General features: G+C 41.1%; 1 protein-coding gene across 1 annotated transcript in view; it reads right to left on the bottom strand.

Annotated features, from left to right (window-relative positions):
* Positions 1-1,085: 1,085 nt before the first annotated feature.
* fibcd1b (fibrinogen C domain containing 1b) overlaps positions 1,086-18,149 on the bottom strand; it is a 596,411-nt gene continuing 579,347 nt past the window's right edge. The window contains exons 7-8 of the mRNA XM_060912640.1: positions 9,725-9,904; positions 1,086-2,073 (exon numbers count right to left, since the gene is read on the bottom strand). Of these exons, the coding sequence (XP_060768623.1) occupies positions 1,805-2,073; positions 9,725-9,904 (449 nt within the window). The 3' untranslated portion in view covers positions 1,086-1,804. The remainder of the gene's footprint in view (positions 2,074-9,724; positions 9,905-18,149) is intronic.

Raw genomic sequence — 18,149 nt, 5'->3', positions numbered from 1 at the left:
GACTCTTATAAAGCTAACATGCCTTCTAAAATAATTAAATTAAACTTTTTTTTAAACCATTACAGTTAGTATAAACTGCAGCGGACAGCACTAAACTAAAGAAAGGGGTGTTTTTGATCTGGTGTGATCAAATTGTCTTTAAAAGTGTGTCAGTAGTCGAAGGTGCATTTTGTGCATTTTTATGAGGAAATTAGATGGTAAGTTTTTCTATGCATCTTGGAGAATTGGTCACAGTTCTTCTAGACACTTTGTCACATTAGCCTTTTATTCCCTTCAGGTAATCCCTGACAGCCAGCATTTTTTTTTCTTTTTTTTGTCTGAAAAGTGGTCCGTTACATATTTTTACTGATGATTTTCTTTATTGACATTTTCTGGAACATTTAACTTTGGTTGAAAATGTAATATTTGTAAATGTTATTTTTAGTTTAACAACCCAATAACACAGAAGTCATAACATAAATGTCTGAAACAATATTAATATAAAAATAGTATAAGACTTTTGCACAGTAATGTACAATAAAGTATTACAGGATACATTAATTAACCAACCAATCAAATCAATCCATTAAAAAGAAATTGTAATCACAACTATATACAGCAGCTTCTGTAACTTATGCATCTTCATGCTGATAACCCCCTAACCCACTACTTCGTTAGCAAGCCATATCTAGCATGTTCCACAGGTGATAGCTATCCAGTTATGAAGTTAATATTAATCTGTGCATTCCTGTTCTCAATTCCCTTTGTGTTACAAGTGGATAGTTGCATGAAGTTGCGATAATTGTTCCAATCAATATAGTAATATACATTTTAAAATCAATATCAGATTGATGTACTATGCTTATAAGATGTCTTGAGACATATGAAGTGACCTAAATTTGAATTTTACATTGTTATTTAACATCTTCCTTTGTTGATTGTGCTTGCTTCTATTTCTCTAACTCCCCTTCCCATACCCCCCCCCCCCCCCCCACATACTTTATCTTTGTGGGGACACTTACAACTGTATTCCCTCGCCCTTTACCCTAACCATCATAACTAAATGTCTAACCCCAACCCTTACCCTACTCTTAACCTGAACCCTAAAACTAAGTCTTAACCCTCAACTTCCCAAAAATGTTCTAACTCAGTTGTAGCAAGTACACACACACACACACACACACACACACACACACACACACACACTTACTTCTGTGGGGGAAGAAGGTGGAAATCTTGCTCATCATCAGTAGGTAATGTTGATAAGTAAACGTTCAATAATGCCCTGCCAAAGAGGATAACTCAATGTGCTTTAATATACCATCAACAATTTTCCAGTCTTCTTTTCCATATGTTCTTCCACTAATAATTAACTTTTGACAAATAGTTCAATTTTTGTGACATTCTTCATATTCTTCTTCTTGCTTTCTTGCAAGGAAAAACCAAAACACCTTCCCCTCACTAGAAAAGACTGCATTAGAAGCTATAAAAGAAGCTATAAAATGAACTGAGAAAAACATTAGAATTATTACAGAGTATTTTTAAGTTTCTCAAGGTTCACTGCACACTTCTGGATTCATCAAGATGCTCTGCATCTTTGAACGGTCAATCCAGTGGAGTTGACATTACACTCTAAATGGGACTTCTCTTCAAATGAGACAACAAACAGAACGAAACAAGAAAACAAATGTGACCAAAAGGATCTCTCCTTGTCACAATCACAGTCAGCAATGATAGGTAATTTCAGTGTCTTATACATTTTATGCATTATTTTCTATATGCTCCCAATATTTTCTCTTCAATTTCCATGATTGTTTCTGAAGAATCATTTGCTCTCCCTTTCCTCACGTGTAGGTCGTATCTTCATTTCAGTAAATTTAAGTGAATACTGCCAACCAGTCCAGGACGACCACTCAATTCCATCGGCATAAGAGGTGTGTTGGCCATGCAAGTACTGGCCATTCAAGTTGGACATGTGGCAGCTGTTATACCACCATGCGCCATGGTAGAATGACGCACAGTTGTTCTCGGAATGATCGTTGTCACGGTCCTTGGTTGTAAACTTCATACCGTTGTGTTTCAGCAAGGAGTCACCTGAGTGGGATAACACACACGGAGGAAAAGAGAAGGATGGTAAAACAAGGCATGTGGGAGAAAAAAAACAACACAACTGAGAGGATTTTCATCTGTCTTATGCTGACACACACACACACACACACACACACACACTTAGCAAACATATACAATATGTCACCTTTCTTATCAATTTAACCAAGTATCATGTGCCATTTGAAAGTGATTAATGTTGCATAAGTCAATAATATAAATGCAGAGGCCTAAGAGAAGCGATGACCTCAGTCTGTGTTCTTCCAGGGTTTAGGAAAGGATGGATCACTTTGTTAAGGATTTATTAAAAGCTCAAATGTGACCTTCTTATCTTTTCATACAAGCACCTTTCTCTGTCATACACATGCGCACACAATGTGATGACCAGACAAGCTCCAGTAATATAGACTGGAGCATAACGAATCAAGCGTTAAGATGTTTTGAAAACCAATGACTGCAAACAAGGTGGGAAAGGAAATGCCTTGCAACTCATTAAAATGTATTGCTTTCATTACCATCCAGTGTGTGATTAAAATAGCATTGTCAAAAATGGAAACCAATACAAACACAGATTCTTTATACAATTTTGGTAGCCAATTAACTAAATCATTAAATGCTGAAGTACCAACACATGCAGATACCAGGAGTACTTTTTTTTGGCCACTTTAATGGCCATTGATTTTTATTTGAAACATGGGTGTGACATTCCTGTGGTCTGGTTTAAAATGGGCTTACGAGGTGTTCCAAATTAAATGAAAGCTAATGAAATGTTCATATTATTATTATTATTATTATTTATTATTAATTTGCACTAGCAGTGGTAGCACAAATTGTTACTCTCACTCAGGATCTTACGACTTTATTATTAATTTGCGTTAGCAGCAGAAGTGCAAATTGTTACTCTCATTCAGGATCTTTCTTCTTCTTCTCATAATGATTTTTAGGACACTATTTCTCCCTCAGTTTTCAACCAATCATGACCAAATTTCACATCAAGAATACCTCTGTCTGGGCTGAATTAAGTTGCTCTGACTTTTGGTGCTGATCCAGATCACTGAACCAGAATGATCCATGAAAACCGGGGGGGGGGGGTGTTTCAATCACTTATTTCTCCCTCAGTTTTCAACCAATCATCACCAAATTTCTCATGAAGAATACTTCTGGACTGAAATAAGTTGCTATGACTTTTGGTGCTGATCCAAATCACCGAACCAGAATGATCCATGAAAAATGGGCTTTTTTCCTCACTAAGCATCATTCTCAATCTCTTACCGTTCCGTATCTATAGGGTATGGTGACCAGACGTCCTGGTTTGTAAGAGCTAGTGCAAATCACTGTGACTTTAGTCACAGTATCTATCTAGTTATCCTTATTATTATTATTATTGTCCTAACACTTTTAGGATCATATTTCTCCCTCGCTTTTCAACAAATCATCACCAAATTTTACAGGAAGAATACTTCTGGGCTGATTTACATTGCTATGACTCTTGGTGCTAATCTGGATCACTGATCCGGAATGAGCCATAAAAAAAATGGATTTTTTTCAATCACTTATAACTCTGTGAAGTTACATGATTCTTTTTCAATCAGATTAATTAATTTATTTATTTATTTATTTATACATACTTTGTTCAGGGTAAAACTTGTCCTTGACCTTCAATTGACAAAGGTCAGCTAGTGCAAATTACTGACTTTAGTGACATTTTCTATCTAGTTATTATTATTATTATTATTATTATTAGTAGTAGTAGTAGTAGTAGTAGTAGTAGTAGTAGTAATTATAATATAGTAACACTATTACTACTACTACTACTACTACTACTACTGATAATGATCTCACCATCTGATCAAATTATTATTAAATATTCCATAAATCAAGTCTATCGACATAGAACTACATTTTAAATAACAGTTTGTAAAAATTGGTGACCCCATCAACATCTCAGTAGTGCATGAGGTGAAACATTGTTCTGCTGCCTGTCCATGAATTTTGTGTTTCCATCTCATAAAGTAAGTGAGAACCACTACTATTTCAGGATTACTGGTAATGGTGATGTCTAAACTAGCATAATAATGTCTGTTGACTGAACAACAATATGTGGCCTGGCATACAATAATAAGCGCCAGAATATGACATCAATTATGGTTGTAATTTGAGTCCATACATCTAATTCTACTATATCAAAGATATCTTTGATTATTCCTTAATTCCTTAAATGTTGAGTTCTTTTTTGTGCAACTTTCTCTTTATTTGCTGCTGTATGGTCGACCCTACTGCTTTGAGATAAAAGCAGCAGGCACTAAAATTTCTCTCACTGGCTTTTGTAGAAGCTCTTCCAATCAATGTATCCCAAGGGCCACTGCAGTAATTTTGGCTTTCTGGGTCATAAGCACTGAAGAATTTATGGCAACCAGGGACCTGACATTTATTATAGCCATGTCTGCTGTGTGATCAAGACCTCTTCTGAGAGATGAGCAGCACCATTTATAACTGAATTTGCTCAACACCAATTATTCCTTTCCACTTGTTTCTCACATGGGATGAAAAAAAAATATATATATATTTATCTCATCTCATTATCTCTAGCTGCTTTATCCTGTTCTGCAGGGTTGCAGGCAAGCTGGAGCCTATCCCAGCTGACTACGGGCGAAAGGCGGGGTACACCCTGGACAAGTCGCCAGGTCATCACAGGGCTGACACATAGACACAGACAACCATTCACACTCACATTCACACCTACGGTCAATTTAGAGTCACCAGATAACCTAACCTGCATGTCTTTGGACTGTGGGGGAAACCGGAGCACCTGGAGGAAACCCACGCGAACACGGGGAGAACATCCAAACTTTGCACAGAAAGGCCCTCGCTGGCTATGGGGCTCGAACCCGGACCTTCTTGCTGTGAGGCTACCTGACTGGCTCACACTTGTGATTTCTTGTGTCATGTAGTGCTTTTTCATTGTGTTACTGTACCTTACAAATTAAGAATGAATGGATGGATGTGTTATATTAAGAGCATTTCTTGTCTTTGCTTGACCAGAAATTAGTTTTCAGAAAAACTGAAAGGCATTTAAAAAAAAACCCCACCAGTGTAATCCATTTTTCATTTAAGTTGTCCAAGAGCTTGTAAATGATTGTACTGGCTCCAGGAATTGTCTAGATATGCCAGGCTATGTAAGCATTCCTATGATTTTGACAATTTCTTCCATCAAGATCTGTTAAGACAACTTTTGTTATACATTTAATAATAAAAGCTAGCAATATCATAAACTGACGTTTCAACGTCACTGATATCATCATCAGAGTAAAGTGTTTAAAAACACTTAATTTTCCTCTGATGATGATGTCAGTGATGTTGAAACATCAGTTTATGATATCGTTAGCTTTTATTATTAGTTTGTTTGGTTTTTTATGTCACTGTTTGCTTCAGGTTTCTGTAGCAGAATATATTTGATTATCTCAGGACACGATTCCTGAATATTTTGGCTTGCTGAGTTGACTATTCTTTGTCACATTTTGGGAAAATTAATTTACCAGCACATGATTTTTCAGGGGTATCATTGTGGTGCAGTGGTTAGTACTAGGGGTCGACCGATAATCGGCCTGGCCGATATATCAGGCCGATATTCTGCATTTTTAGGGTTATCGGTATCAGCCATAATTTCCACCGATATGCCGATAACATGCCTTTTTGCAGCCATTTCGTTCCTAACATGACTGTCACTGCACGTCCTTTCCTGCACTCGCCTCTCTGAGTTCAAGAACACGGTCCCGCCCACCACAACATCTGATTTGTTTGGCACAAGAGATATAGCCAATCGACACATGTAGCTAAACGCTGTGAACTGTTTCAAGGCGGCCGTATGGGCACTCGGGCAGAAGCAGATCCCACTTCAAGGTAAGGACACACTGCTTTTGCCGCAATAAGTCACAAACACACAAGTTGCAAAAGCACAACATCATTATATGTTTACATTCTTCATCTACTACTTGTTAAAATTGTCCATTTGCATCTGTGTAGCCAGGCAAACTTAGCTTACGGAAGGAAGTACTTGAATTAGCCTACAACCAATTAGTCTCACTGAAACTACATGTAATGCTTCCTTCACTACAATATAATCCTCCTAAATTGGGAATATTAGGCTTGGGCATTAAAAGCATTAGAATGTAGATGGTTACTTGTTAAGTTGTTACATAATAGGGAGTGATAGCCTACTGTATGTTTGATTTTACTTTTTAAAAAATGCTGCAGGCAGCTCCCTACACTTGATTTGTTATTTAAAAACTATTTGAAGTTGGTAAGTCTTATTTAATTCTTAGTGTAAAAGAATCCAGAGTGTATTTTCATTTATTTTCCACTGAAAATGGTGAGCTGTAATATAGTAGGGAGTGATTTATTTTGTTTATTGGTGAATATTTATTTTATTATTATTTTATTTCTCATTTTATTCTAACTAATGTTTGACTTTATTGTACAAATGCTGCTGGCATCTCCCTGCACAAAATTTCATGTTCAATTTTACAATTAAACATACATTTCATGGATATGAAGGTCTGTGTCAGTGTGTGCTATGTTTAATTTCATGTGAATTATAATGTTTACATTTATCGGTTGCACATATCGGTTATCGGCATCCCAATTCCATAATAATCGGTATCAGTATCAGCCCTGAAAAAAAAAAAACATATCGGTCAATCCCTAGTTAGTACTGTCACCTCACAGCAAGAAGATTCTGATATTGAAATTTGCATTCTGCCTACATGGGTGTTAGGGTTTTGCTAGGATTTGAACCTGGTTCGTTGGTGTGATAATCCAGCAAACCCCCACTAGGCCACCAGGGGGATGACTCAAATGCAGAGGCGTGAGGCGGAAGTAGAATAAGTATCAAAAAACAGTTTATTTACACTATGTACAATATTTACAATCCGATGAAAAAACAAAAAAAAAAGAAAATCCAAAAGCTCAGAAGATAATAAAAATAAAAATATCCAAAGGTACAAAACAAAAGCCAAAAAAAACAAAAAAGAAAAGGCAAAAATACCAAAGCTCAGAAAATCCAAAAAAACACAGAAACTACTAGGTCCAAAAGAAAAGCAAAATGCAAAATAAAGAACACGGTACAGAGGAAACTGGAGATAAACATAACAGCACAAAGACTCCGTGATAAGAGGACTGAACTCAGGGGGTATAAATACACAAACTAAATAGAACACAGGTGAAGATAATCAGGACTAAACAGGCAATTAACACAAACACAAAACACAGGAACAGTGGCGGCCTCTAGAGGCCAAACTAAACATGACACGAAAAGGAAATAACAGCGGCCTCTAGAGGCCAAAACAGTCCTAGTCCTAACAGTGGGTTTCCTCAGGTTTCCTCCCACAGTCCAAAGCCATGCGGATTAGGTTAACTGGCTACTCTAAATTGCACATAGGTGTGAATGTGATTGTGAATGGCTGTTTGTCTCTGTGCTAGTCCTGTGATAGATTGGAAACTGCCCATGGTATACCTCAACACTCATCAAAAGTCAGCTGAGATTGGCTCCATCTCACCTGCGACCCTATTGGATAAGTGGTATAGCTTTGTGGATGGATGGTTTCTCAGGATCATCATGAAAGTTGAGCTTTCCAGAAGTCACCACTGCTTGATTAATAAATCCCACTACATCACCAGATTTCAAATATCGCACCATAAGCCTAGGTCACAACCGGACGTACGATTTTTTTGGCCGTGCGATTTTTGGCGTTTCCCAAATTGCTGCATTTTTTTTTGTTCATGGAGAAAGATGCACGTTGGCCGTAAGTTTGTCTTGCAACCTGAAAAAAATGTAAGCGCCTGTAGAGTTTGTTTGACATGACAAAGAACCTCTGCGGCCGGTCTGCTGGAGTCTAATGCCGCTTTTCCACTACAAACGCGGCTGAGCCGTGCCGTGCCGAGTCGAGCTGAGTCGAGCTGAGCGGGGCTGTTGGAGTTGCATTTCGACTACAACCGCGCTGAACCGTGCTGGCTGGAAGTGGGTGGACACATTGGGTGGAGTTAGCGAAAGTGGGTGGACGTCATGTGATGTCGTTAAGCAGCGCAAACAGTGACATCAGTGACAGTGGCGGAACAAGTCAGAGCCGGGCCGGGGGCGGGGCAAATGACCGGGCCCTTTATTAAAGCTTATCATAACATCATTTTAGGCTACAAAATGTCCGCAACTGCGGTGTTTACCAATTTCAACACTACCGGGTGCAACTATGTTATTTAGTACATCAAGTCCTTCAAACGAACATGTAACTCAGAAACAAAAAACATTAGGATACTGTACATGGCTCATAATAAAACATCAACAGCCTATACTGCGCACATTATTTGAAGGGCATACGAATGAGCGCTCAGAGGTTGCAACGGTGACAGGAAGAGTCAGAAATAAAAGGAGGGCGGTGCAAACCTCACTGAATGCACTGTGTTTACCAATTTCAACACTACGGGGTGCAACTATGTTATTTTGTACATTAAGTCCTTCAAACGAACATGTAACTCAGAAACAAAAAAACATTAGGCGACATACTGTACATGGCTCATAATAAAACATCAATAGCCTACTGCGCGCATTATTTGAAGGGCATACGGCGAGCCTTGCGCTCCGCGAACTCGTCCACGATGCTCTGTATGTCACTGATTCAGTGAGCTTTTAAGTGGTAGTCTCACGACCCGAATAGTAAACAATAAACATGGAGGACATGGAGTCGTTAGTGTTGCTGGTCTTGGTGCTGTGGCTTGTTGTCACCGACAACGCCAACAGATACTGGCAAGAGCGTATAGATGAGGCGAGGTGCATAAGGCTTCAGAAATTCTCGTAATTCGTAATTATTCTTCTTCCGGGTTTGCGGTGTTTACAGATCCCAGCGTGCTCGCGGGGCGTGTGTGGGCATGTGAGGACACTCCTCCTCACCAATCAGTGCACAGGGGAGTGTCTGCTCACGCCCCCAGCCTCAGTTGGCACGGCTTGGCTCGCTTCAGCCCCACTCCAAAACGGTGCGAGTTTTAGGGGCTAAGCAGGGCTGAAACGAGCTGAGTCGTGCTGGTTTTTGGTAGTCGAAATGCGAGCCGTGTCGGGCTGAAGTGAGCTGAAGTGAGCTGAAAAAGGGTAGTGGAAAAGGGCCATAAGGCTCGAAAATCAGCACGTTACACGCGCGCCCTCCGTGCGTTTCACGTGCGCCCCCCGTGCGTTTCTTGCGTTTTTCGCACGTAGACCGGCTGTAGGAGGACGTACGGCCGGTTGTGACCGAGGCTATAGTTTTATGTTGCTCCACCCATGTCAGTGCAGACAACTACAAACTGAAAATAGCACGCTACTACACTAATGTGAAATGTTTCTCTTTGTCTCCATCAGGAACCTCCTCAAAGTACATGTAGAGCAAGTATCCTCATGTGTCCACTATCTAAGAAATTTTAAATCATTCCAGTCAGGTGACTCTAATTAGACTTAATCACACTTTTAAATGCTTTTATTCCTTTTACATATCTGTTTATGTTTTCATGAGAATAAATTTTTATTACAGGAAAGTTAAGCAGTTTCCCCCCTATATTTTATTGGAAAATTTTAATCATGTGTTATGTTTATTGTACACAACCGTTTATAAATACATACCTGCAGTGCCAGTATAGTCACCAATGGTCAGTGGGTAGCCATCATCCTCAGGGTCTACAGAGAACAGTCCAACTCCAAACATGCTGTACTGAGCGAATGCTGTACTGTTCTCGAAATCTTCCAGATCTATCCTCAACTCATAATTCGCCTGGATAGACAAAGCGTGTATCTGCCTTAAACCTATAGAATGTAATAAAAGTAATGTCAGTCATTCAAGGCAATGATAAATGCGATCAAATACAAGTAAAATGGTATAGCCCAAACCCTCACATCCTTGGTACAGCCCAAAAAACTCACGTCCTGAATTAATTCTAATGTAGGGTGAACCTGCTTCTTAGAATTTTCATATATCTGTATTTTTATTTATTTATGCATTTATTTATTTTAATACACACTGATGGTCACAGATAGATTTCAGTTTGTGTGGCTTATTCATCTTGATTTCCAGTTACATTTGGATCTGCGGCATCCATGAGCTGACATCTAACTTTTCTTCTTCTGATGTAGGAGGACTTCTCCAGAAGTGTGAATGTGAATAACCTGAATATAATTGGCCTGCCTCTGTGCAGCTCAGTCAGATTTCCCTTTAATCATTTCCATACTGAAGCTTCAGCAAATCTCAAACCAATTCCATCCATAATTTGACAGAATTCTCAGTGACTCTGTTAAATGAGAAATAAGTCAGAAAAAATCTATACCTCTGACCCTACCCTATTTTTTTATTCTTACTGATTTTTATTCTTCACATTATTTCCCCAGGACTCAGTCATAATCAAAACTACAAGATACAGTGGTGCTTGAAAGTGTGTGAACCCTTTAGAATTTTCTATATTTCTGCATAAATATGACCTAAAACATCATCAGATTTTCACGCAAGCCCTAAAAGTAGATAAAAAGAACCCAGTTAAACAAATGAGACAAAAATATTTTACTTGGTCATTTATTTATTGTGGAAAAAGATCCAATATTACATATCTGTGAGTGGCAAAAGTATGTGAACCTCTAGGATTAGTAATTAATTTGAAGGTGAAATTAGAGCCAGGTGTTTTCAATCAATGGGATGACAATCAGGTGTGAGTGGGCACCCTGTTTTATTTAAAGAACAGGGATCTATCAAAGTCTGATCTTCACAACACGTTTGTGGAAGTGTATCATGCACGAACAAAGGAGAAAAGGTTGCAAAACCATCTTGAAAGAGTTTGGACTCCACCAATCCACAGTCAGACAGATTGTGCACAAATGGAGGAAATTCAAGACCATTGTTACCCTCCCCAGGAGGGGTTGACCAACAAAGATCACTGCAAAAGCAAGGTGTGTAATAGTCGGCGAGGTCACAAAGGACCCCAGGGTAACTTCTAAGCAACTGAAGGCCTCTCTTACATTGGCTAATGTTCATGAGTCCACCATCAGGAGAACACTGAACAACAATGGTGTGCATGGCAGGGTTGCAAGGAGAAAGCCACTGCTCTCCAAAAAGAGCATTGCTGCTCGTCTGCAGTTTGCTAAAGTGGACAAGCCAGAAAGCAATTGGAAAAATGTTTTGTGGATGGAGGAGACCAAAATAGAACTTTTGGGTTTCAATGAGAAGCGTTATGGTTGGAGAAAGGAAAACACTGCATTCCAGCATAAGAACCTTATCCCATCTGTGAAACATGGTTGTGGTAGTATCATGGTTTGGTCTGTTGTGTTGCATCTGGGCCAGGATGGCTTGCCATCATTGATGGAACAATGAATTCTGAATTATACCAGCAAATTCTAAAGGAAAAAGTCAGGACATCTGTCCATGAACTGAATCTCAAGAGAAGGTGGGTCATGTAGCAAGACAACGACCCTAAGCAGGGCTCGAAATTCACGGTGGTCCGGTCACCCGAGGCAACTTAATTTGTAATTTGGTGGGTAATTCCTGTCACTAGGCAGCCCGGCTGGCTAGTTGAAAATAAAAAATATATATGAAGCGAAGATTCAGACTAGGGCTGTGCGATATATCGAATATACTTGATATATCTCCGAAAATTCTGTGTGAGATACATAAAATTATTATATCGTAACTATTGAGTATTTTATGGTCATCTGCCGACTTGCGTTTGTTTCGTGTTTGTTGCGTTTGTTTAAAACATTTTCTGGTGGTTTTCTCCCTGTCCCTCAGGCAGTAACGTGAGAGGCTGCCTAAGGGTAAAAAAAAACAATGACGTCACACACTCGCCAACCAATCCCAGGCGACATCTCGGTGCTGAAAGGAGCTTGCGGGAAGATTTTCTAGTTTTGGTCAGTGTTGCCAGATTGGGCGGTTTTGAATTCTACTTTGCGGGCAAAAAATGGCTTGGGCTGGTTGACAAAAATTGGGCAAGTTTGACGTTAGTTCAGCGGGTTTTTATCAGATGTTTATATAGTTTCACTACCACTAGAAAGCAGAGATGGGAGAGAATGTAAACACCTAAGCCAAATGATGTTCTTGAATATGCGAAGGAAATCAGGAAAAACAGCTATCTTTGGTCAACTGAGGCAAGTCATAGACCTAGTTTACCCAGTACCCCTTAGGTATTTTAAACAACCAAAATCAAGCATTGGCCTAAATTAATCATTAACAATAAACATTAATCTCATTAAGTATTATTTAAACAAAAAAATGTCAATGTAACTGTAAGACTAATATGAATGTGTGTAATGTAGTGCAGAAACTGAACTCATAAACTAGTAAATAAGAATGATGCAATCCATCCTCCATTTTCTCTTCTCATGTTACATTCAGCCATGCATCGTAGCCTAACTTTTTTTTTTAAATTGAAGTATATAAAACAGGTACAATCTAACAAATCCACAAAAATCAGGATAACAGATGAAGAAAATACATGGATGTCGACAAAAATAAATTAAGCAGAATAACTAGGCTTATAAAATTAATAAAACAAACAGGATAAATAAAAAGATAAATAAATAAAAGACAAATAAAAAAATAAATAACCTCAGCAATGCAGATGTTAGATATGCATAGTAGCCTAACATAGCCTACATCAGGGGTGGCCAACCAGTTGGAGACCAAGAGCCACATTTTTTACTGTATTACCGCAAAGAGCCACATCATACACATGGGCACACAAACATCACCCATCTCTTCCTCTCTCTCTCTCTCTCACACACACACACACACACACACACACACACACCTCTGCTCAGCCAGATTAATAGTAAATGTCACACACCAACATATTTACTCCTACAGTACTAAGACCACAGGCTGAGGCCAGTCATTTTTAACAATGAACATTGTGTGCACTTACTATGCATGCTGCTTAGTGGGACTCATGGCATTACCAAAAAAAAGCCACACCATACACATGACCGCACATGAACATCGCCCCCCCTCGCTCTCTCTCTCTCTCTCACAGACACACACGCACATGCTCACGCACCTCTGCTCAGCCAGATTAATAGTAAATGTCATACGCCAACATGAGAGAAATTTACTCCTTCAGTCAGTACTAATACCACAGGCCAGTCATTTACAGCAATCAATATTGTGTGCACTTACTATGCATGTTGCTTAGTGGGACTTCTGACATTCCTTGCCTTGAACAATCCTCTTCAAATCTGGCTTGTATTCCGTCGTTGCCACTCGAAGCAGTTCTTTCACATGTGTGTCAGTCAGAACAGAACGATGCTTTGACTTCACATGTTTCATGGTAGAGAACACAGACTCGCAGACGTATGTTGACCCAAACATTGACAGTATCTTAAGCGCAGCCCGTTTCACATTCGGGTATTTTTCCAATGGCACACTTTTCCAAAACTCAATGGTGCCTTCCCTCAAAACAGGTTTCAGTTGGTCTTCCTCACGAAGATCGATCATCTCCAACTCAGCCGCAGCCTCATCTGTGACAAGCAGGGCTTTCAAACAGTCCATCTCTGCATTGAATGGGTCGACGAGGAACGTAACATGTGGCCTTTTCAGTTGTATATCACGGAACCGGGTTACAAAGCTTTCGTGCAGGTTTTCAATTAGTGTTGCATATCTGGCTCCTTGCTTATTCAGGGAGGCGGGAAGCTTTGAAATGAGCTAATGACAACTGACATATAAGGCAGAATGGCTTGCCATTATGTTCAACAAAAAAGTATAAACTCTCCCACTCTGTTAAAAATGTCCTATGTTCGTCTTCATATTTTCGTTTTGCTGTGCATTTTTTCATTGCCATTTTGAGAGGCTACTTGACACAAGATACACCTTGCCCAAAAACTTAACGATTATCTCACGCACATGCGCATTTGACATGACCTGAAAATACCGTAATATACCGAAGCAAAGCGAAGATGCATTTGATGAAAATACCATACTGAACTCAAGCAAAGCGCACACACATAAAAAAAAACCCACAAACACAAACTTCGATATGAACGTAAGAGCCGCATGACACCGGGCAAAGAGCCGCATGCGGCTCGCGAGCCGCGGGATGGCCACCCAAGGCCTACATAATATTATGCATGTGCATCACCTACTGGTGCATGTAGGATTCAGAACACAGCAGATGATTGCAAAGTTATAATCTGATTCAACCATACGTAGCCTAGTACCAGACAGCAGATTTTTCACCTCCAGCACTGATGGTCTCATGTTGCCATTTAGAAGTTGTTTGCATTGTTGTTCGATTTACAAAAAGTATACTGGTCTTTAGCTGCATATTTTTACTTTACAAGATAGGCATCAAGTACATTTTACATTTTGGGCGGTTTTAAGTGCGTTTTGGTGGGTTTTGAACATATTTTGGGCTGGAAAATGTCAGCAGTATCTGGCAACACTGGTTTCAGTTTACAGCGCTGACTCAGTTCGTGCAATTGCTGGTGTTGCATAGGCTACTGTGTAAGCTCTGTCAATTTCAGCGACAAATTAAAAATGGAAGCAGACGAATTGGTTCCTAAAAGAACGAGTAAGGGGTCAGTCATCTGGCATTTTTTGGATATCGCGAGGATGACATGGAACAGCAAATGCCAATTTGTAAAGTGTGCAAAAAAAAAACACGTATCAAAATACTCGGGTCTTGAAATAAATGCACATTAGTCATGAACAATGATAACTACTCTCTTTTGTGTTATTTTTGACAGAAGTAAAATTCATACATGAACAAATTTTGGCAAGTTGATTTTCTGTTTAGCTAGTTACTTTGGAAAGTAACTAGTCCGGCTGGCTGGTGAAAAAAATATATGAATTTCGAGCTCTGCTCAGCACACAAGTCATTCTACCAAAGAATGGTTAAAGAAGAATAAAGTTAATTTTTGGAATGGCCAAGTGGGAGGTGTGGTGGTGTAAGTGGTTAGCACGGTCGCCTCACAGCAAGAAGGTTCTGGGTTCAAGCCCAGTGACCAGCGGGGGCCTTTCTGTGTCGAGTTTGCATGTTCTCCCCATGTTTCCTCCAGGTGCTCCAGTTTCCCCCACAGTCCAAAGACATGCAGTTAGGTTAATATGGGATGGCCTTGGGCTGAGGTGCCCTTGAGCGAGGCACCTAACTCCCGGGTGCTGTTAGAATGGCTGCCCACTGCTCTGGGTAGATGTGTGTGTGCTCATTGCTCACATGTGTGTGCATGTGTTTGTTTACTGCTTCAGATGGGTTAAATGCAAAGAGGAATTTCACAAGTGTGTGATGAATAACATTGTGCTTTCTTTCTTTCAAAATCCTGACCTTAATCCAATCAAAATGTTGTGGAAGGACCTGAAGCGAGCAGTTCATGTGAGGAAATCAAACCAACATCCCAGAGTTGAAGCTGTTCTGTATGGAGGAATGGGCTAAATTTCGTCCAAGCCCGTGTGCAGGACTGATCAACAGTTACCGGAAACATTTAGTTGCAGTTATTGCTGCACAAGGGGGTCACACCAGATACTGTACTGAAAGCAAATGTTAACATACTTTTGCCACTCACAGATATGTAATATTGGATCATTTTCCTCAATAAATAAATGACCAAGTATAATATTTTTGTCTCATTTGTTTAACTGGGCTCTCTTTATCTACTTTTAGAACTTGTGTGAAAGTCTGATGATGTTTTAGGTCATATGGGCGCTGTGTGAGATGGCTGCCTCTCCAGTAGCTCTGTAGTTTTTAGCTCTTTAAACCTCTTTTTTCCACCTTTTTTACTTTTCTGCTCTTCTTACGAAGACATAGTGTGTTTTACTATATAACATGGATATATTTAAATTTAACACGCAACCAGGAGCCAGTTTTCTCACTTTTTCGAGAGAGGAGCTGCTGGCCCTGAAAACAATGGAACGAGCCAGGATACGACACCCCATCCTGGCCGAGCTGAGGAGGAAACCCAGGGGCTGCAAGGTTGGAGCTAAGCTCAAGGCTAGGCTAGCGGACAACCGGCGGCACTACAAACCATCTATTCCCTCCGTTATCATGGGGAATGTGAACTCACTGCCGAATAAAGTCGACAAGCTTTCTGCTCTGAACAACCAGCGGATTTACCAGGAGAGCAGCTTATTTATCTTTACGGAGACATGGCTAACACACCTTGTACTGGATGCTAACGTGGACCTGCGGGGATTCACTGCTGTGAGAGCTGACAGAGACACTAACACGTGGGAAAAGCAAAGGTGGGGAACTCATCATTGATGTTAACAACCGCTGGTGTAACCTGGGACATATCTCCGTAAAGACAGTTTTATATTGCCCGGACTTGGAGCTGCTAGCCCTTAGCCTGTGGCCATATTATCTGCCGAGGGAGTTCAGTCACGTGATCACCATCTGTGTTTACATCCCTCCGAGGGCAGACGCAGCCGCTGCATGTGAGAGGATTCACTTTGTCACAGCAAGGCTGCAGACACAGCACCCTGAGGCATTTATGATAATTTCTGGGGACTTTAATCATGCTACTTTGGACTCTACTTTGGCTGCTTTTTACGAGGCTGTGGATTGTCCAACAAGGAACAACAGGACAATTGACTTGCTGTATGCTAATGTGAGGGATGCATACAGAGTCACACCCGTCACACCCCTCCCCCCACTAGGGAAGTCTGACCACAACCTGGTTCTTCTACAGCCGAAGTACACCCCCCTGGTTCAAAGGCAGCCTGCAACAACTAGCTCCATTAGGAGGTGGTCCCCTGAAATAGAAGATGCCTTCAGGGACTGTTATGACATCACGGACTGGGATGTGCTGCTTAGCCCACACTGTGAGGACAGAGAGGGGCTGACACACTGTCTGACGGATTACCTCAACTTCTGTGCAGACGTGGTCTCCCTCGCTAAGACTGTACGGTGTTACCCTAATAACAAGCCATGGGTAACACAGGAAGTCAAAGCTGTCCTCAACAGGAAGAAGGCCGCCTTCAGGAGCAGGGATAGGGAGGCAATGAAAGCAGCACAGCAGGAGGTAAAACGCTGTGTGAGGGAAGCTAAGGAGAAAGGTGGAGCAGAAGCTGAAGGAGAACAGCATGAGGGAGGTCTGGGAAGGTGTGAAAACCATCACAGGCCACAATACAAAGACCAGAGTTGTTGAGGGGACAGTGGAGAGGGCGAATGAGTTGAATGACTTCTTCAATCGGTTCAGCCAGCCCACGTCCCCCCCACCCTCTCCCTCACTGCAGCCATCTCTCCTTCTTCCCTCAACACACCTCCCCCCAGTCATCACAGCAGCCCCCTCTTCCCCCATCTCAACACAGACTCCTCCATGCATTATTGCAGACCAGATCAGAGGTCAACTAAGGAAGCTTCACCCCAGGAAAGCAGCAGGCCCGGACAAGGTGTGTCCCTGACTACTGAAAACCTGTGGTGCTGAACTGGGTGAACCACTCCAACACATCTTCAACCTTAGCCTGCAGCTAGGGAGAGTGCCCACCCTCTGGAAGACATCATGTATTGTTCCAGTTCCCAAAATGAATCGGCCCAGTGAGCTGAATGACTTCCGACCAGTGGCACTCACTTCACATCTGATGAAGACGTTGGAGCGGCTCTTCCTCAGCCTCCTCAGACCCCAGGTGCAACATGCCCAGGAGTGTCTGCAGTTTGCGTACCAGGCAGGTGTTGGTGTGGAAGATGCTATCCTCTACCTGCGACACCGAGCCCACTCGCATCTGGATAAGGGAAATGGCACAGTGAGAATCCTCTTCTTGGACTTCTCAAGTGCTTTCAACACCATCCAGCCTCTATTGCTTCAGGACAAACTGAACAGGATGCGAGTGGACCCCTGCCTGGTCACTTGGATTTCCAGCTACCTCACTGACAGGCCACAGTATGTCAGGCTGAAGGACATCATGTCTGACACTGTGATTAGCAGCACCGGAGCACCCCAGGGCACGGTGCTGGCCCCTCTTCTCTTCACCCTGTACACCATGGACTTCTGCTACAACTCGGAGCTGTGTCACATTCAGAAGTTTGCCGATGACACAGCCATCGTTGGGTGTATCAGTGATGACAGAGAGGAGGAGTGTTGGAGC

The sequence above is a fragment of the Neoarius graeffei genome, chromosome 28 (genome assembly GCF_027579695.1).
Source record: "Neoarius graeffei isolate fNeoGra1 chromosome 28, fNeoGra1.pri, whole genome shotgun sequence".
In the NCBI taxonomy this organism is placed as follows: domain Eukaryota; kingdom Metazoa; phylum Chordata; class Actinopteri; order Siluriformes; family Ariidae; genus Neoarius; species Neoarius graeffei.
This window is presented reverse-complemented; position numbering and strand designations above follow the sequence as displayed.